At 18.3% G+C, this 23,039-nt stretch overlaps 4 protein-coding genes across 4 annotated transcripts; 1 reads left to right on the top strand and 3 right to left on the bottom strand.

The window, feature by feature from the left end:
• Positions 1 to 270: 270 nt before the first annotated feature.
• Positions 271 to 691, bottom strand: PGO_001835 (variable surface protein; the record flags this gene model as incomplete). The annotated part of the gene is made up of 2 exons (XM_028691019.1): positions 271 to 545; positions 677 to 691. Coding segments are annotated over 2 exons (290 nt in total), but the record flags the coding sequence as incomplete, so codon positions are not given.
• A 3,678-nt stretch (positions 692 to 4,369) lies between these two features.
• Positions 4,370 to 5,443, bottom strand: PGO_001830 (variable surface protein; the record flags this gene model as incomplete). Its single annotated transcript, XM_028691018.1, has 3 exons — positions 4,370 to 4,531; positions 4,650 to 5,201; positions 5,405 to 5,443. The coding sequence occupies 3 exons, from the start codon at positions 5,441 to 5,443 to the stop codon at positions 4,370 to 4,372; spliced, it is 753 nt and encodes a 250-aa protein (XP_028546819.1).
• A 7,555-nt stretch (positions 5,444 to 12,998) lies between these two features.
• On the top strand, positions 12,999 to 14,146 carry PGO_001825 (variable surface protein; the record flags this gene model as incomplete). Its single annotated transcript, XM_028691017.1, has 3 exons — positions 12,999 to 13,013; positions 13,138 to 13,869; positions 13,991 to 14,146. 3 exons carry the CDS (start codon positions 12,999 to 13,001, stop codon positions 14,144 to 14,146), a joined length of 903 nt encoding a protein of 300 aa, XP_028546818.1.
• A 3,540-nt stretch (positions 14,147 to 17,686) lies between these two features.
• Positions 17,687 to 18,809, bottom strand: PGO_001820 (variable surface protein; the record flags this gene model as incomplete). The annotated part of the gene is made up of 3 exons (XM_028691016.1): positions 17,687 to 17,842; positions 17,950 to 18,663; positions 18,795 to 18,809. The coding sequence occupies 3 exons, from the start codon at positions 18,807 to 18,809 to the stop codon at positions 17,687 to 17,689; spliced, it is 885 nt and encodes a 294-aa protein (XP_028546817.1).
• Between the last annotated feature and the right edge of the window lie 4,230 nt (positions 18,810 to 23,039).

Below are 23,039 nucleotides of genomic sequence, written 5' to 3'. Positions count from 1 at the left end.
TCTAATATTTTACAAAAATGTGCGTCAAGGAGGGATTCGCATTCAAATTTGTATCCCTTATATAATGAAACAAATTTATTAGCAATATCACATGTTTCTTGTTTGGTGCATGCAGTCTGTAACATATTAACATTAGTATCCATATCATGTAGATCCTTCATTTTTTTTAACACATCTTGTGTTATATAAAAATCCCCATAATTCTGGCATATGGGGTCAGATCTATTATTATTCAGATTGATCAATGCATCACAAAGGATTTTTGCATAGTTATTAGGATTAGATTTTTCCTTAAGATAATCATAATATAACCAATAATGCAAGTATACACAGGTACCATCATGAATTTTTTCATCATCATTTTTTTTAGCATCCATCTTATTAAAATATGACATAACATTTTTACATATTGCACTAAATTCGGAACTTATATCTTCTGATATATCAGTGGCTTGTAAACAGTCTAAATTGAACAATTCTTCTTCAGCAGAATTAATAGATTTTTTAGTATTCTCACAATTAGAAAATAAATATATATAGTTATACTAAGAAAAGAAAATAATAATTATATTACGAAAAATTATATTGTAATGAGCAATATATTAAAATATTTATGGAAAATATAATATTGATATATTAAAACATTTAATTTTTTTTTCTTAAAATACAAACGTACAATACTTTTACTCATATTGATGTGGTAATATCACATTACAAGAGAAATATAAGACGTATTGTAATTTATGAACAAATTAATATTGAATTTTTACAATTAAGACACATAATATGAAGAAGAGAGCATTTAAAATTTTTATAATTCCTAAATTCATATATAATCATGGCTGATATACATACAAATAAAATTTTATACAATATATAATAAAGAAGTGCAATTTTATTTAAAAATTAAGTGTGTTCTTAATAATATTGTGTCACTATGGCAACATTGTGAATGATATTAAAAAATGAAAAAGAAAATGTGATAACTGTTAATAAAATATATTATTAAAGATTCATAATTATAAAAAAATTAAATAATTTAAGTAACATAATAAATACGTAAAATAAAATATATATTTAATACTAATATGCATTGTTAGTTTTAATATATAAAAAATTTCTTCTTTAATTTTTAATTCTTTGATATATATCCCTTATCTGTATGAAAAATAAAAAATATATAATACTAGAATAAATAGAATCCATGATTTCATCCTTAGTAATCACATTATTTATGGATTAATATACGTAAATGTTTATTAAAATGAATTATCATATAATATTTTAATACATTTACATAAAACAAAAAATATTTAGCATTATATAACATTTAATAGCAGTAGAAGATACAATCTAAATCATTCTTCATAATAATATATATAAATATATCTATATTACCATAGAGATTAAGAATAAATATTTTTAATGAAAAAAGTATATTTAGAAAATGTAAGAGAGCTTATTTTATATATATATATCACATATAAATAAATATTATATATTATATCATTACTATTATGGATATTACACTATTCGTGTTTTCATAGTACACTTTTTTTAATAAATAAATTTATGAATACTTAACATAATATCCCATAATTTATATACATTTCATTTCTATAAATTTACAACTTTTTTTTTGGATGCAATGGTTCAAGAAATTATTTGTAATAACATTAATCCTTGATTTTATGTTTTTTTTTTGTTCAAAAAGAAAATTTTTTCATGTAAATTTATTTAAAAAACATTATCATTTAAGCATATGAAATTTTAAATATAATACACTTAACAATATTATCTAGCACTCCGAATAAAAAATAATCAAATAAAAATAATTATTCTTACTATATTTACCATAAATTATACATATCAATGTTTTAATAGGTTTTTTTTTACACTACATCAAAATATAAAATCAGAACCACTTGTTATACATATAAATGCTAATTATGTTACATGAAAATTTTACTAAAACATATAAATTTCTTTATATTTCTATAAATATCATAATATATTTTATTTATGTGAAGATTATAAAATTCATGTAATATTATATAATTAAGGGTTTTTTTATTAATTATTTTTAATAAATATAATTATTTTTTTACAACACAAATTATCTTATGATTTATATTTAAGTAAAATACTTGTAATAAATATATATTAATTTTTATAACACACGTTATATCCATTGGTAATATACAATGCCACAAGGAATACAATATATTATACAGTTCTATTTTATAATATTTAATTCTATTATAAAATTTTCATTATAGCCACTCAATAAAAAATAAAAATATTTTATTATAATATAGAGCTAACATATACAAATAAATATTATATTTTTTCAATTTATGCTTTCATATTAAAGTAAAATAGTGATATAGAAAAATATAATATAATAAGGAAAATGGTGTTCAAACTGCTATTTTATTTATAGTAGCAATAATTCGAAAATTTACTAATATATATAATGTAAGGAGATAATTATATTATTTATTCATTATTATGATAAATGTAATGTGAGATAGGCTATCGTGTGTAATGTTAAACTATATATTTCTATTGAATTTCATTATTTTACATAATTATACTTTACATATAAAAATATATTTAATATACATATATTACATTATATTTTCTACAAATTATATATAAATTTATTCATTTTGGTATTATTGTAATAATATCATCGTATTTTCTAATATACTATGAGTTTTCAGAATTTTCGTATTATGTAAAAAATATATGAAAAACTCTTTTTAAATGTAATACAATATATTTTTTTCTATATTTGTCTTTTTTAATTTGTAGAATATTCAATAATTGTAAATTAATGATGTCCGAAAATAATTGAAAAATTAAAGGCAATATATTTTTGCGTTCCTTTATTATGAGATGTGTAATAATTAATATATAATTATATAAATTTATATAAAATTTAATATTTTAAAATATATACAATAAGAATTCACCCACAATGAAATTATGTATAGATTATATCTATATATATCATCTGAATTTAAAACATGAATTACTGCATTGTATTGTGTGTATATGTATTTAATAGCTGATTTATATACAGCCTAGTTTATCGTTAATATGATTCTTTGTTTAATGCATGATTAAAAATTTTTAGAATATTAAACATGTAGATATATATTTTACTTTTACAGTCCTTATAATATGCAAAGAACATATATAAACATTTATCATATTCATAACATTTTGTATATGTGATTTTATATTTATCAACATTTTTCTTATAGGTGCACCAAACTTCTTCGATATTATATTCCATAACAATATAACATTTAATTCCATGAAATATTTCAGTACGCTTGACATAAGATTAAATTATTTTTAGCTAATAAATCCGATTATTATATATTTATTAATTTTTTTTGAACGTTTTGTAATAAAAAAAATAAAAATATCACATATATTTATTTTAATCTTGAAAATAGTATGTAAAATTTATATATTGAATACAATAAAAGATATCACTGACATAGAAAAATAAATTGTTAGGAGTATTATTACTATAAACATTTATAAGTATATTATTAAATGATTAATGAACCATAGTAAATACATTTACATTTATGCAACATAAATCTTTTGCTTAAGTGTAATTCTAAAAATATGTTTTCTTGGTCTTTTATTTTTTAATGTAATCATACTTCTTTACTGAATAACCTGTAAGTGCTTAATGTAATTCTGTTCTCATTAATTCATTATATTTGAAGAATTAAAATAATATATATAATCAAGAATTATCAAATTGGTTAGTTTATTAATTCACATGGACAAAGTATAAATAAATATATTTATACGTTATATTGTTCTTAAAACATAAGACGCATGTCACATAACAAAACTTATTGACTAATAATAATTTGTGAAAAAATGTTTTGATGTGAAATGTGATTTAGATTATCTATATATACATTAGATAGCGTAAACATAGGTGTAACATATATATATGTTAATGTTTATATTGTTTTATAATATCAATTAATATCAAATAATTATGAATATAATTTTATATTATATATAAAAATTTGACTTAACTAAATTCCTAATATATATTGTAAATAACATTAATATATTATAATAAAATCAAAGAAATATAAATATTGGGGTAAACTAGTTTTTAAAATAATTTGTATAATATGCATAGGTATAATTTATTCTATGTTCATTTTAGAATACACTGTATATTTGCTCCCATATTATAATTTGAAATATATTTTGTTCTTGTTAAATTTCTTCTTATGTTATCTTCATAATACACACTTACTGATATAAATATTTTAATTATAATATTATAAAATGATATCTTCAATATTAAGATGCATTTTAATTAAAAATTATTGTTGGACAGGAACAGTATGTTTATTCTATTGGTTGTTGAATCTAGTGAATAATTCTCATAATTTGTATATGAATTATTCTTTTTCATGTATTTCTTTATTAAAAACTTTAATATACTATTATTGCATAAAAATGCTTTTATCCTGCTTGACTAATTGTAAGAAATATATTAAAATTAATGTAAATATATAAAAATCTTTAATGATTCTATATTTTTTATTCTAGTATTTCTTAAAAAGCACAACCTTTTATAATTATTTTAACATTACATTATATAGAAGGAAAAATATAAAAATTGTTGATATTAACATTGTAATACAAACAGAGAAAATATATTTTATTGATGATGTAAATGAAGAAGGAGCATTTTTCTGTAATAAATCATTTGAAACAAAACTTGATGCTTCGATTGAGTGACTTGGTTCTTCTGATGAAAATATTAATTCAGATGTATTTGGATTCCAATTGCAACATTCAACATCAAAACAGTTATCACTTCCTTCATGCAATTCCTTGAATAATTTATTCATAAGATCATTCCATAGGTGCATATAATTGTTTGTCAAAGGATTTTTTCTGTATTCTGCTTGTTTTTTTTTTAACCACACATTTAAGCAAGTGCAATGGTTCTCATTATATGTACTTATATCGTATATATTATTATACAGAAATAAATATATTTTTTTAACATCATTATTATCTGGAATATTATGAGGGGGACGTAGTGGACAACTACCAGTACAATCATAAACTTGTAGCTGAGAATCCAATTTATCAAATAATTCTTTATTATCTTGATAGTGCGTATCATTGCATTGTGCCTAATATATAAAATTAAAATAAATTAACTCGATAAATACGTAAAATTAAATAATAATTAAACAAAGGAATAAAGTGATTCAATATCTCATAATTAATTTTAATATGAAACTGTTTAAAAGCCTAAGATTCAGGAATTTCATTCTTATTATGATTGTATGTATGCATATATTATAACGTAAACATATAAGATATTCTAATTTACGCATTGCTTAATTATTCCCAGTAAAATATCATTCGCCATAATTAATTATTCTATAATTATTAATGTTAGATTATTAGTTAATATAATTTATTATAAAATATATTAGCATACTATATATTAATACAATGCATGATATATGAATACATCGAAATAATACAGATATACAAGTTAGCGTGAACTGCCTATATTAATTATGCATTTTACTTTATATATATATATTTTTAAATATATAATTATATTTATGTTCTTATAATATTAATATTTAATAAAATTAAGAATATTTTTGGTTATATATTTCTGTTAAAATATAATGAACTCATTTAATCTATGAATTGTTCAGAGATTCATATTTAGTATTCAGTATTAAACCTTAGATATCAAAAATTTTTGTCCTCTTCATGGGAATCAAGTTTGACTATTTATATATGGTATTTAACATTTTCTTTAACATTAAAGTATTGTAGGATTAATGAATTATCATATCATTATATTTTTGAATATTTATATACTCTTAATACAATAATATGAAGCTATTTTTTTATTCTATCACACATATATTTAAGAATATATATTAATCGTATTATAGAAGAATATTTATAAATTCTTTATTTTACTGAATAGATTAATAATATAATTTTATATATTGATATATATGCTTTTATGTTTATTTAACATATGCATGTATTTATCTTATTTTTATTTTATATTGTGCTATTATTACAATATTATTAAGGTAAAATTTCTAAAAGATGTATAAAAATACATTATGTAAAATGTTATTGTAACCTCTACATATTATTTTTTGCACTTGTTACAATACTTGTCTTTTCATTTTTTATAAATAAAATAAAAGAACAGCTTTATAATAAAAAATCTTATTATATATAAAGCACAATATTTTCTTATTATAATAAGCTGTAATTCATAATTAGTTACTTTTTACTGAGTTATATATTTTTTTACATCTTTATTGCATATTAATAATTAAAATTATGATTATTTTATATAATAAATGGAAATTTTTATATTTAATATAATTTAACTCTTTCAATATCTATTCCCTTTTATTAATTCTAAAAATATATTGAAATGAACATATTTAATGACTCTTGTGCATGCTAAAATAAGGAAAGCAGTTTATACTTTTATTTTTTTTATTTTTTGCAATGCATTTATTAAATCTCAGTCATAAAATTCATTTATAGTGTACAATATATATCGCATTGGAAATCACATTAATATAATGAATAATATATATTGCAAAATTAGAACCTTGTGATACTAATTTACATTATGGAGAATATTGAAAAAATATGATAAAACGTAAATCTATAATAATTATTTTCATATGTAATGCCTTCTTATACACGTGATATGCTATTTATAATGTAAATTGTGTTTGATATATACTTTTCCCAAAAAATATTTACTAAATAAAAGTTCCTCATAAATTTAGCGTACTGTAAAATAAATTATTTTTATAATTATATTTTTTAAGTTTATAAATATACTAAAATAGTAGGATTTTAAGCAATGCATTATATTATTTGCAATATAAATTGAAATATATATACAAAATAACATGTATTAATGAAATTTTTTTTTACTACATATAATGAAAGCAAAAAATATAATTTAGTATTATATAAAAAATGAAGTAAATGTATTTTATTACGTATTCTGATGAAATGTAATATAATATATTATATTAAACAAAGGATCTATGCTAAAATGAGGCTTTATTATGACAATATTTTGAAAAATATATCTTAAACAATAAATATAATAAATAATATACAATCATATATTGTTATAATTAAGAATTTATTGTATGATAATTATACATAAAAAAACTGATTGAATATAAGAAAGAAGATAATACTACAATGTTAATTGAAGTAGGTCTACTTATTATATGTTAAATATTTTAATAATATACAATAAAAAAAATATACAACTAAATAAAGCAAAAAGTGAATATGTCACATTTATTATAAATATAAATAAAAACATCAATTAATAGATACAATCTTAATGTATTATTACATACATTAATAAGATGACCCCATAAAAATATATTATTTTAAATTATATAATTATAATAAAGTTTAAAAATATTTCATAAATATATATTATTTATTGCATAATGTTTACATATTCAATATATAGTTATGAAATGATTATATCATAACATGTAAAATATTACCTATCTTTTTTTTGTCAATTATTTATTATTCAATAATTACTCATACAATAGGAATGTATGTATGTATCAAGATATATCAGTGTTCATATTCATATTATAAGTACTCTTTGGCTTTAAATAAATAATTAGTTATATTTTGAACTGTTGAGCAGCAAATTAAAGTAAAAAATATTTTGAATTAAAAATTATTGCAAGCACATTAATTAAATATAATATATATAAAATTTCTTTTTTAATGTGAAACAAATTTAATATTTTTATAAAATTTTTCTGATATAATTTTATAAAATTTATACATTCAGGAGCAGCATTATAGTTACGCTTATAAATATGACTTAAAATAGAATGAGTTTATATAATAAGTATCAATAAACTTTATTTACTATATATTTTTTTTTAAATTTTTCATATATAATATTTTTTCTGTTTAATAAATATATTTGATTTTAATTATTTCTTCTTTATCAAATATTTTTTCAAACGTCGTGAGTATTTTGTTATATGTTTAATAAATACCTATTATTCTATAGGTTAATTATAAGCCATTATTATTTTTTTTATTATATTTTAGATAAAACTATGAATTACATTATTATATTCATTTGATTATATTATTTTTAATAACCCTTCTACATATATTTTTTTTTTTTTTACGCTTACATATTAATTTATGTGTATCTGAAAAACTCTATTAAAGATGGAAGGATTTTTGTGTAATTTTTCTTGAATAAATTTGGGTCGTAAAAGAACCCATAATAATTACTATGTTATTTATGCTGAGACATAGAAAAAAGTGATTAAATTATTTAATTTAATAATAATGTAAATAATTAAATTCATATTTTTCGTGTAACATCTTAATTATCTATGTAACTGGACACATAGGAACACAAAATGATAAAATATCTAATCTATTAATAGAATTAGTAATTAATATAGTATCAGGTTGAATGAAAATATATATCTTTTATTTATTCAGAGTGTAAATACAATTTGTTTTTTTGTTTTTTTTTTTTATATTTTTGTGAGATAACCGCATATGTGTATTTAAATAATGTTATTTAAATGTAGTACATTAATTTTGTTAAAGAATTAAAAACAAAATAATATAAATATAGACATTAATAGTATATTAAATTTTATACACACTTCTTATATTAATTTTATGATATAAAATGAAGGAATTATAATTACAATATAATGAATATTTTTATTAATATATTTTTTTTACAAGACATATTTAAGAAAGGAGTACATAATTCGTGTTTTGCATAAGTCATTTTTATTTATTCATATAAACATATAATATTATTAAAAAATTATCACACTTGTAAATGTGTATTGTACCATGCAAATTAGTATTTAAATAATATTAATAAATATGTCGAAATTTTTAATACAATAGAACTGTAAAATATATAAATACTAATAAATATAAATGAAATTATTATTATTTATGCAAATATTTTTTTTATTTTTTTATTCAACGTAATACATAATATTTTCTTCATAATTATATATATGCTTATGCATATGATAATATATGAGCTTATTTTATGTATAGCATTAAAATGTATTGTGTGATTCTGTAAAATAATAGTCTGAATTTATACCAAATGGACTATTCTTTGTTATCTAGATGTAAAATTAATATTGATAAAAACAAAACATCATTAATTAATTATAGTTTCTATGTTAAGAAATAAGATTATAACAAAAAACGAATTATTTAAGAATAAAATAAGAGAACCTCTTAAATTTTTATGAGAATGTACATGTACGTTAGAAAAATAAGTGTTCAATATGTAGTATTGTTCATCATAAATATAGATATTATCCAAAATCTTTTTTCATTTTTTAAATAAAAAATTCAATATACTTTATATTATGCATAAGAATGTGGAAGAAAATAATAATAGTCAAAAAAATATTCGAGGATTATAATTATTATAGAATTAAACATATTATATGAACACAGGTAATATGAAACAAAGGAAGTTTTTATTTTATATGTTATTCTACAAAAAATGTAAATTTTATTTATTTGTTCCCATCCATTTCTACATTATCCCCCTTCATGGTTATATAAAATTACCAAAATTATTGGTATGAAATATTTTAATATAAATAAACTCTAATATTAATTAACCTTAAAGCATGTACACATATAAAAAGCTATATAAAAAATCCAAAGGCCTTTATATATATTTTTATTGTATCATATATTTAATAATATTAATATATAGTACTAATTTCCGTATAATATATATATATAATCTTGAATATATGATAAAAAACATTATTTAGTATATATTATATGTATATATAATTGAATATTAATAGATTCTTATTTGAATATATATATTGTATTTTTCCAAATCTATGTATACCTTAAAAATTGCTGTTACACCATATGTAAATTTTTCATATAAATATGTCCTCTATAAGTTTCAAGTATATATATTTAATTAAATAAGTCTGTGTCTTAATTTTAGGTTATTTTATTAATATGAGGAATACTTCATATAAGATAATATCGTTTAAATCTTGTGTTTCCAGATGACTTTTACATTAAAAACTTGTGATATTACACACTGATTTTTTCTGTACTATATAGTTCACATACATGTCTTGAGAAATTAATATACCTAATATACTATAATTTATATACTAAAATTTCAAGTTTTGTTACATCATTAAAAAAAATAAATAAAATATTTATATTGGAATTTTTCATATATCTTTTTAATGGATAAATAGCACATAATTAAAAGAATCACTATATTATAATTATTTATATAGTATTACAAAACATAGTATATTTTAATGTATTCCATTTACAACGATGAACATAATAATATATCTCAACATACATATGAATTCATTCGTAATTACAATAATTAAGAATAAATTAAGGGTAAATTCATTCATACGGAATAAAATATATTATGAAAATAGTTGTATATATATATATATAATATAATATAATTATATATACATGATAAGTAAAGAAATTAAGATACATATATTTAAAAGAGAAATAAATATAATTATAAAAAATGTAGAATAATAAAAAAAAGTTTAGAAAGTAATATATCAAAATAATAGTAATTATATTTATTATATTCAAAGCATATACATACAATATTCATCATATTATTTTTATTGACGCTACTTTGTTATTGGTAAAAAAATTATTTTTAAATTAATAATATAACATTTTATATGAATTATAATATGTAATAACGTAACATCCTTCGTATAATTTCATCATTAATTATATAATTATTTGTTTTCCAGAATATTTAATCACATTTCTGTATTTTCATATATATGAAGAAATGTTATAAAATAAGTAAAAGAATATTTTGTCACATTTAAGGAGCATTTCATCGAAGATTATGTAAATAATATTTATGTTAATTTAAATTTGTATTTAAATGAATAAGCAAATTCTATTAGTTTGTTATCTATATGATATTAACCTCAGTAAGTTATACACAAAAATTTGAATATAATTTAAACGGTTTTAATTATATAATTAAATAAAATACCCTATACAGAATTGCATCAAAGCATATATTAACCATTTATGTAGCTTAGAAAATTATTTTATCTTTTGATAATTTAACACATCTTGATATATTAAAATAATCATGTATAATTTAATTATAATTTTTAATAATTCTTCCTAATTCATTTTTTATTTTATCTATTTTAATAAATATAACTATATTATGTATCATATCCCCAAAATGATTACATTTTGTGGAGTCATTATTATTTAATTATTAAGGATAATAAATGTATATTTTTATTTCCTAATATAATATATACATATTCTTTTATATATAAAACATATAATCCTTCACTGTAAATATATTTATGCCTTATAACAACCTTTTTAACTATTGTAGCAATGGGATATATAATATATTATTTTTGTTTAGATTGAGCTATTTCATAACAGTAGTATGTCTCATGAGGAATAAATATATATATCTATCTTAATTAATGATATAAAACATATAGCTTACACTAAAAAAGTTTATAAAAAGTTATATGTTTTGTGGAATTTACATAATAACATAAATATGATGTACAAAAATATTATTTCTTGTTTTATAATTTACATATAATGAAATTATTCTCTAATAAAATAATTTAAAAAAATAATGTATGTAATATATTTATGATTTAGTTTTATAGTGTGAAATATTTATATTATATATAATGAATTTTTTGTTTTAATAAATAAATCATATTATGCCTAAAAGAGTTGTGTGATTGTAATATGCCTATAAATATATATATAAACTACCTATATCATATTAAATATTGATTATATATTATATATGGTATTTTATTTCCTACGCATTATATTAAACTTGGGATGGTGGGAATAAATATTTCTAAAGGAAATAATAAAAAAGAGAAATTTTATTTATAAGAAATCTGTAAGGTGCATTTTATTTATTAATAATCCCAAACACCAAAGAAAATATTTCAAATATGTTATGTTATTTATATTATAAAAGATTAAAATTTTGTTTTATAGAAAAATTATTTAAAACTTAAAATTATATATTAATAGAAATATAATACTTTTAACATATAAAATAAAGTGTAAGAAAAATTAAAGATGAAGTATTACAAAGGCATATAATGAAATAATTTTTCTACATAATATATAGAAACTAATTTGAATAACATAAATAAAAATCTTAATAAAATATAGTACTCTTAGTTATAATGTAATAATTAAAAAACATTACTTAAAATATAGATGTAAAAACTTTATATGCCTTATATTATTATTTTAGTATTCAATAATATTAGAAAAAATAATTATATGAAACAAAATATTATTAAGCCTTCAAACGAATATTACAAATAATCATTCATTTTATTTATTGATCCTGCCCTTAAATATATGTTTTTTCAATATAAATTATATCTTATACTAAAATAAAAACTTATGCGTTAAATAATATATATATAACTTCGGAAATTCTAATATATAAATATATTTTTTATCGAGGATTAGCAATTCTTTATAATTTTTTTATATTTTGAAAATTTTTATATTATACTTTTTAAATCTATATAGCACTTTTTGTAAATAATGTATATATATTTTATCACTCGCCTTATTAATATTTAATAAAATACATTATATCTGAATTGTATTTTCTACTGTATTTATACTACCATACTTATTAGTAATTTAGAGAAATAATATAACAATTTTTCATAAATTCTATAATTTTTAAAAATTAAATTGTATGTTACCACATGATATACTTTTTTTTTTTAAATATATATATATGCTCATAAATTTAATAATTATCCTTATCTAATTTTCATAATTACATTATATTTTCTGAGATGGTGTTAGTTGAAGTATGATACTATTAATATATATGTTTTATTGTTGTAATGCAAATATATTATATTTTTCTTATGTATTTTGAAAACATTCCAACAGAATATTATGATTGTTATGCATTTATCATTATGGTCTTAGTACGTTTATACAGAAAAATTTCCTGAGTTTAGTGAATTTATTAAAAATAATAAGGAAAAATTGAGCCTTCATGGTGATCCTTGCAAATTAGGGAGTATTGGAGCAAGAAAATTTTATGGTAATAAATTCAATGAAGATACATGTAATGCAGGCTTGTTTTTTGCATCTAAAATAATTGGTAATCCTTATAACCACGATACAAGAGCTCGCTGCCTTTACCTTTATTATTGGTTGTACAAACAATTGAAGGCTAATAATACAAGAGACCATACGAAGTCAGTTTATTTAGAATTTTTTAATAATATAGGTGGTAATAGTAAATATGTATGCAAAGACTATTGGTATATTTCTATTTTAGATGAAGAATTGAATTTATTGGATGATTTACATGAAATGAATAGTAAGCTTTATGATATAAAAAAAAACAAATATCTCTCTGAAGAAAATAAGTGTCACCGTTTTAATGAGTGCTCAGATATGTATAAACACTACTCTAAAGAGTGTACACCATATAATTATAGCTCTTTTTGTGATGCATTAGAAAATATTAAAAATTTATATAATGATTTACAGAATTCAAATGGTTGCGTTCATGCAAAATGCAAAAAATTACCTTGTTATAATACCGAGAACATAGAGTCACCTTCCCCCAAAACTAATAAATCCAAATTTTCTATAATATTAACTATTCTAATATTAATAATACCATTATTATTATTTGTAATTTATAAGGTTAAATGTGATTTTGACATTTACATTTATAAAATTAAATAATAGTTTTAAATGTTTAAGAAAAAAAAATTATAATATTAATATATTTTTCATACGTAATATTTTTTATATTAATAATTAGTTCACACCATATAATTCCAGCTTGCATTGTGGAATAAAAAAGATAGTCAATAAGTGTCGTGATCTGAACGAAGTATGGAATAAATCGCAAAACTCAGAAATATCTGATAGTGCTTATTGGAATAATAGTTATGATGTTTTATACAGTTCCCTTTAATTTGACGATTAAATATGTATTTCATTAAATTAATTTCTTTAAAATTCATGTAGAATAAAGTAAACAAATTATTTTAAAAATTCATTTATCAATGAGATCGAGTAAAAATAAAATAATTCATAGATTATATAAATTAATAATAGTTATTAATATGTCAATTTAATGTTAAAATATTTAAATGGATTATGATTCAGCTTTTTATTTTATGTTTTATGATATAGAATTAAAAATTATATAATTATTTTTATGTTTGTGAAAAGTAATTTTATATTTGCACAGAATTTGTAAAATTATTTTATTTATTTATTATCATATATAAAATGTAAAGGGCTCATCTATTTGATCTAAATTAATTTTCATGATATATATTTATATTTTTGTACATTATGTGCAATTTTTTTTTTTTCATGTCTTTCATTAAATATAAACAAAACTGTAATGTAGTTATGTATTAAATATATAATTATGTTTTATTATTATTATGTTAAATATATATACATTAAGTATAGTGGATTATGTAGGAATGGCCTATTCATGCCGAATTTATGTATTTCTATGTAAATATACATCTATGAAATTAATGCATCATATTTTCTACTTATATTATTTCTTTTAAAAATTTATGTTATTTCAAAAATATGTTTCTGGATTCATGTTTATGATTCTATATTTTGTAGTTGTTTTGCTGTAATAAATCCATTATGATTCGTGGAATTATTTGCTATTATAAAAATTACACTTTTTATTAATTTTTTTCATAACATCAACGAATTAACTAATATTTTAATCTATTTATATAATCTATAGTTTAAAGATTTTAATATTAAATTATTATTAGTTACAAATAATGTATATATTATGTATATGCTGATTCCATTGTAATAGATAAATTTTGTCGAATGCACACAATCATTCATCTCTTCACAGGTAAATTTAATATAACAAAATTTTTTATCTAATTCACATTATTCCTTGTCAATCATTATATGCCCGATAATCTATATTTTTTTAGATACTATTATATATAAATATTTAATATGTAATAAAAGAAATATAGTAATGTTTTACTTTTAAATATAATAAACTACTCTGTTTTTATTTTTTATAATCAGTGAAAAATAATTCAGGTCTTAAATTTTTATAGTTTATTTATTTATTGCGATTATATTAATTAGAATTATACTTGAAGAATACTACTAGGGAAAAAGTCCGTATACAAGATAAAACATTACATAAATGTATATATAATATTAAATATGCGTTAAATTATTATTATCAAATGAATATTATTTCATATATATACATGAAATATTAAGCACATTAATGCATGATCGTTTCGTAATATTTCTGTTAATGTTATTTTGTATAAATTATATATATATTACATAAGTGAATATGTAATATAGAAAATAGTAAAAAATCGTTGAAAATCATTTCTTTTTATGAAGATAGTATATTTTAAAGAATAGTATTTTTATTATATGCTTTAACACATATTTAATTTAGGCATTCGTACTCATATGATGTATAATTCTTTGTATTAAATATAACATAGTATACTAATGCAATTTAATGCCTGTGCTTTTAAAAAGAAGTAATAACCTTGAGTTTAAACTTTGATTATAAAATTTCGATAAATAAAAATAATATTTATTACAATATATGTTATTATACATTTAAAAAATTATATATATAAAGAAGAATGTTTGAAAGTGTTATGATATAAAATTATAAAAATACACAAGCTGAAGTTTTTATATATAATGAAATATATAGATTATATATGAATTAACACGTTCAGTATCATTCTTAGCATAAATATGGATATCTGATAGAACTATGATATTGCATTTTCCTTGAAATAGATAATATGTATTAAATAAAAACATTTATTACTTATGCATTAGAATACATAACAAATTTTTTAATTCACACACTTCTTTATTCCTATATATTATAATATACAACATAAAAGCAAGATTATATATACTCAGAATACTTATTTTTCTAATATAATTTTTCGTTATACAAATTTAACATATTGTTTGATCAGAATAGAAATATTCTTTCAGTATATATACATTCTTACTATCTATGTATATAATTATTTATATAGTAATTAACATTATTTATATGTATTTAATAAATAATATAAAAATATATAAGAATCGTTTTATTAAATGAGTATGAATAATTTTTCATGAAATGTGATTTTTATACATTTATTTACTATAAATATATTCGATTTAATTATATATATTACTACATATATCTTGAATGCATAGAATGAAGTATTTCGTGAGTAAAGGTAAATGATAGAATGAATGTTTTATGAAATATGTGTATAACAATCTATTATGATGAATTTTATATTTATTGTATAACTTAACTTTATAACTATAAAAATTATATGAAGTTATATTTACATATTATATGATAACCAGTTTTCATTATTAATATTTTGAGAGAAATATATATTTTTTTTCTATATATATCACTTTAAATAGATGTTAATATTTTAATTTTATGATCAATTTTATAATTTTTTTTATACGTGTGTAAATATTGTTTATTCTAATTTATTATGTGTAAGAGATTTTAAGTTTTTCACTTTTTCTTATAATGATGTATACAATATATGTAATGACTTTTGTGTATTATTACTTATTGATAGCTCATTGCATAATATTATTTGTAAATATAAAAATATTTTGTAATTAGATATAGTTAATGAAATTCACTTGTGTTATATATAAAATATAAAAAAATGAATTTCCTTGTAGTAAAAAAAAATTAAATTTCATTTGCATTAAATGAATGTACATAAGGGATTCGCGTAATTACTATTATGTAGGTTGTGAAAATTTTCGATATTAATGATATAAAAAAAAAAAAATATTTGTATTGTAATATAAAATAGTATATTAAATTAAATAAAAAAAATATAGCATTAAATAACATATTATTATTCATGCCATAATATTTACCTTAAAAAACATGTATCTTATAGAATTTTACACATTAATGTTATAAATTTTTTAAAACATTTTATAATCTGTGAAAAAATACAATATGTATATTATAAAAAATTTTTTAACTATAAATCAATTTTCATCATTTTTATTTTAGAATTGCATACTGATTTGTATGTACTATTATATAGAAGAATACCGGAATATATATATATGTTTTATTTAATTTGTGCTAAATTATTATATTTATGCGATATTACTTAATAAAAAGAAAAAATTATATTCATACAAGCTGCAGTATATAAAAAAGGTAAATTTCATAAACATATAAGTTCTATATTATTTCATTCATCAAGAACGGATGAATTATATCATTCGGTATTCTTCTTATTGAATAACTGTTATATTATATTTACCAAATAATCCATATCTTTTTTATAGTATTATATTCCATATTATATTTTGATATAAAAACACTAATAGAATCAATCTGAAGATATTTAATTCCTTCATTTTATATACTATTTAAGTTTAATATATTTTTATAATTATATATTTAATGCTACAGCTAAGCGGAATTATATAACACATTATATCCCTTATTCCATGAGTTATTGTCATACTTATCATATGAATACTTTGTATCCAATTCTTTATCTGTATTTTTAAATATATTTTTTACTCTTTTTACAGAATATTGAATGTTAGAGCCATATGGTGTGAACTAATAATAAAAAATAAATAAAAAATATAATTTTATATGAATATATATATATTTCTTTTCCCTTCTAAGAATTATTTTATTGTATAAATATATTTTTTATTATTTACCTTATGTATATAAAATAAAACAAATGATGCTAATAATGTTATAATAATAGGAATTAAAATAGTAACTACTATGTTCTGTCTTTCGAAATAAGATAACATATCGGGTATACTTATATGATATTTATTAATAATATTATGATCATGAAGTTCTTTTCTAATATTTTTTAATTCATCACATAAATCAAGCTTATACTTGTTTGTGCATATATTATGGAGACGTTTATATCTTTCTTCACATTCTTTTGCACTCTCTTCCTTATTGGAATTATAATTTGTGCTATCAGAAATTATGTTATCAATTAATGTTTTAATAATATATAAATCATTGATTATTTCTAAATCAACCATATTATATTCTAGGTAATTACTTAAAGGCGGTGAATTAAATATATTTTCCTTAGCTTTACTAATCAATTCCTCATAAAATTCATTAATTCTTGTATTATGCTCTCCGTTAGTCTGTTTTTTCTGATTTATCCAATAATACAAGTATTGTACTGCAACATTTTTCAACGATGAATTTTCTTCCAAAATAAATATTGAAAATAAAAATTCTATAGATTCATAGCATATATTTGAATCATTAGAATCAATTATATCTGAATATAGTTCTTTAATTGGGTCACAGTATTCATTCCACTTATTTCTAACAGAACTATTTTCTTGCTGCATTACTTTTTCACATTGAGGAAATAAGGAATATGCTGATTCATACTAAAAAATATAAAAAAAGTAATAGTATTACAAGAATCATATACTTATGAAAAAATTTATATAAATATAATAAAAAATAGTGTATACGTTTATTATTATATGTAACTGATGTTATAATAATTCTATCGTACACGCGATTTATACATCTTAAATATTATTATATAATTTTTCGGAATAATTTTATAAAATATTTTTAGAAAACTAACACATATATTCAAAACATTAAAAAGAATTACACATGATATTGGAATATATTATTTATACTTTATTAATATTATGAAAATTATTGATAAATTAATTGGGATAAAATAATCATTAATCCTTATTGTAATTATAATATGGTACTATTTGAGGTGTCTAGTATTTATTTTTATTTAATTTAATAAATAAATGAAAATCATAAGTATAATAATTAGATAATAAGAACAATAACATTTTTTGATAAAATATAACAATAAAAACATCGATAATACATTAGATTTCAGAATTCATGATTTTAATTTTTTGGATTCTTTTTTTATTATATATGTTTTACATTATATGAAAATTATTATAGATTATATATTGATGTATATGTATTATAAATAATATTTTAAAATATATTATTTTCATAATAATATTTTTTAAATAATAAGCATATGTTCATTTTTTTATTGCTATGAATGCATAATTATATTATTTAATTTATATTGATAAATATATAATAAACTTATAAACTTATTCTAATTAAAATGCAAATTTTGTTATTATAAAATTTAATTTACCTTTATTAATTTATTGAATATTATATTAATCCCAAAATTATAAGTTATATTGTTATTACATTTAATATTTTTGTTATTATCTTCCTTATACTCAAATTCATTTGAAACATGTACTAACAGTTTATATTAATTCTTCTTTGCATACAGTATTAATTATTGTATTTTTATTTTATATTTACGTAAAGTATTTGTAATATTTATTATATATTTTTTTTGTTACTTATTAATTTCAGTTAATATTTTTAATTATATATATTTTCAATAAAAGTAAGTGCCTTTTTTGTTTTTCAATTATAATCTTATATATTTCAACACATGTATAAATATAAGTAATGATGTAGTCGTTTTATCATATTTTCATCATTATTTTATTTTAATAAATGTGATTAATAATGCATTTATTGTCCTTTGAATATTTTACTTAAAATATTTATATTTTTAATTTTTTTTATTATTCTTATACGACAATAAAAATAAATAAATGTCTATTGGTAAAAGAGTACTATTCATACATATATGTCTAGAATGTTTTTTTCATAATTTACCATTATATAATATCCTTTAATTTATTTCATACATTTATAAGATAAATGGTACATAAATAAAATCCTAATTTTTTATGCTTTATTTCACAATATTTTTTAGAAAACGTATATATGAATATTTTTTTTTTTGAGAAAAATATAATACCATTTATATATATACCAATACAAATTAGCTATTAATTTTAGTGTATTTATTTATAAACTTTTATTAAATATAAGTCATACATAACTATTTTGTATACAATAAAATCATAAAACGATATAACGATGTATGAGATAAATAAATACTTTATTGAATGCTTAGTTACAAATGAAATTTTTTGTAAATGGAAAAAAAATTATACAGGTAGATCTCTTCTTTATCATTATTTTTTCAAATAAATTTATAGGAGATAATAATATCATAAATAAAACATTTGTTCAAAACTAAACAAATCATACGATAAGCATCAACAAGTTTTATAATGTAACAAGAGTGAAAAATATCATAGGTAAATATACACAATTTAATGTTAGAGCTTTTTATTATTAAATTAAATATTAAATGGAACCACGTTCATTCATTAATATATATATCCTTTGGATACTTCAAAAAATTATTGTTAAAGTATTATAATCACACAAATAATATATCAAATTATATTGTAAACATTTTGAATTATTACAAATATTTATATTTTCCAATTAATGATAAATAGATAATAAATATATCCATACAGAAAAGTAACCATATTTATGTTATTATTATCACACTCTTAATTCCCTTTTTTCAAAATATAAAGAAATAAAAATATAAAATGAATTTATGCAAATATAATTATATGTTATATTTATTATTATTTCATTGTTCATACTTTTATGTATTTGCTTATCTAGTTATATATTCATGCTATTAATAATGCATTGATATATTTAACAGAACATTGTATAAATGTCCAATGCATGAATATAAAGAAAATCGCTTATAGAACTTATTTTTTTTCTGATTATGCAAAATAACAAAAAATTAATTTTTTTGAACTTGTATAAAAAACCAAATAATTTGAGTGTATAATTAAAATTCAAACAATATATATTGAATCATATTATGCGTTTTGTATGTGTAATGTTTTAATGAGTTCATAAATATAATATCCAGTACATACAACTAAGTATAATTAATTTCATTGAATGATAACATAATATTAGAAATATAAAGAAAGCTCAAAACTCTATAAACTTTTATAATGTTGCTATGGAAAATATTATACATATTATACTACATAACCATATGATAAAAAAAAAATAATATAATAAAGTATAATTATTATATTATAAGAAAACAAAACAATACAAAAAATGTTAATTCTTATAACATTATTATTAATCTGAATTATAGAAGCAAAATTCATATAAATATACATAGAGCATATAATTATACCAACTATGCATTTTAAGAAACTTCGAAAAATCTTTTATGAAAGAATAGCAGAAAAATGAATTCATGCAATTATTAATATAACTTCAACTTATAAAAAATAATTGAGTAATTGAAATTAACATAGAGAAAATAGTAAAAAAGCTCAAAAAAATGTAGTATTTAAGTATGATGCAGTAGGATTCACTTCACCAAATGATTAATCCTAATTCATTATTTCATCCATGAAAAAAAATGAATGTAAATGAAATCAAAATGATATGCATGATTCTATACATCATGATGTTCTTTCTATAGATGTTATCTATCGTATAAGGTATATACAATTGCATAATCTATAAATTAATATTCTCCATCCGTGTAACAATGTTAGATCAGATGATATTAAAATAATACATTTCTGTGTTTTTAATGTAAAAATAATCCTATATAAATTGTTCATACTTTTTTACGTTCACTGTATATACTGAATGATAAAAAAAATAAAAGGTATAAAATTTCCTTGAAAATGATATGGTTTTATAGCTACAAAGAAATTTCTAGTACTTAGAAGAATATAATATTAAGCACAAGAAAAATTAAAGCGCACATTTTTTTTTCATTAATATATCTATCATAAGGGTGAAATACATTATTATGGGAATTTCATATATAAGTATACATGGAAACCACATTTTATACAATGTATAAATAATATGTATAACATTTTTCGTATATACTTGTAACACTAACGTTCTAATTATAAATATAATAATAATTTAATTAAAATAATGGAAAAATATATGTACTTGAAATATTTGAAATAAGTATGTAATTATAGCTTTTAATAAAACATTGTTAAAATAAAAAAAAAATTGTTCCAGATAAATATATCATGGTATAAGCACGAAGAATAGGGCATATTCACTTAAATATATAAGGTTTTTTATTCCTTTTTTATTTTTTAAATTATTTTCATTGACATTCTTATATTCGTGAACTAAATCTAATTCTATTCTACATATACGTTGTATAAAATAATTTATGTGTTATTGTCTACCCATGAAAATATACTGTAATTATTTTACTTAACCATTAGATTGATAAAAGAAATATATCATTATTATTGATTTATATATTTTTGTTAATATAGTACTATAAAAATATGTAGCTGATGAAAGGAATAACATGTCTTAATTCTATTCATGAGATTATAATATTTTTATTAATCATAAATGGTAATTTATAAATAGAGTTTCTAATAAAATAATAAAGCCTCATTATTGTGACGCCATATATATGTACAATAATTTAATATAAAAATTTCTCTAACATTTATATTCGCATGGCGGAAAAATATACATAATAAAATATACTTTTTATTAGGAAGAAATGAATAAAAAATAAATGATCACATTTCATATATTATTTTCTTCTTTCTATCGTACATATAACTTATTCTATTTATTAATACCATTGGGAATGAAGTTATAGTGTATCATATATTTAAATAAGTCTTTATAAACATTAATCTGGAAACAAAATAATATTATATATATTTTTTGAAAATGTATATAATAGAATACACCATAATATATTATTATCCAAAAAAAAGCATATTATGTATATATTGTTTGTTTTTTTACATAATCAAATATATAAAGTAATAAA

Source organism: Plasmodium gonderi (genome assembly GCF_002157705.1).
Source record: "Plasmodium gonderi DNA, contig: Pgo-contig_198, whole genome shotgun sequence".
NCBI classification, from domain to species: domain Eukaryota; phylum Apicomplexa; class Aconoidasida; order Haemosporida; family Plasmodiidae; genus Plasmodium; species Plasmodium gonderi.
Note: the sequence above shows the minus strand (reverse complement) of the source record. Positions and strands in the feature narration are given on the sequence as shown.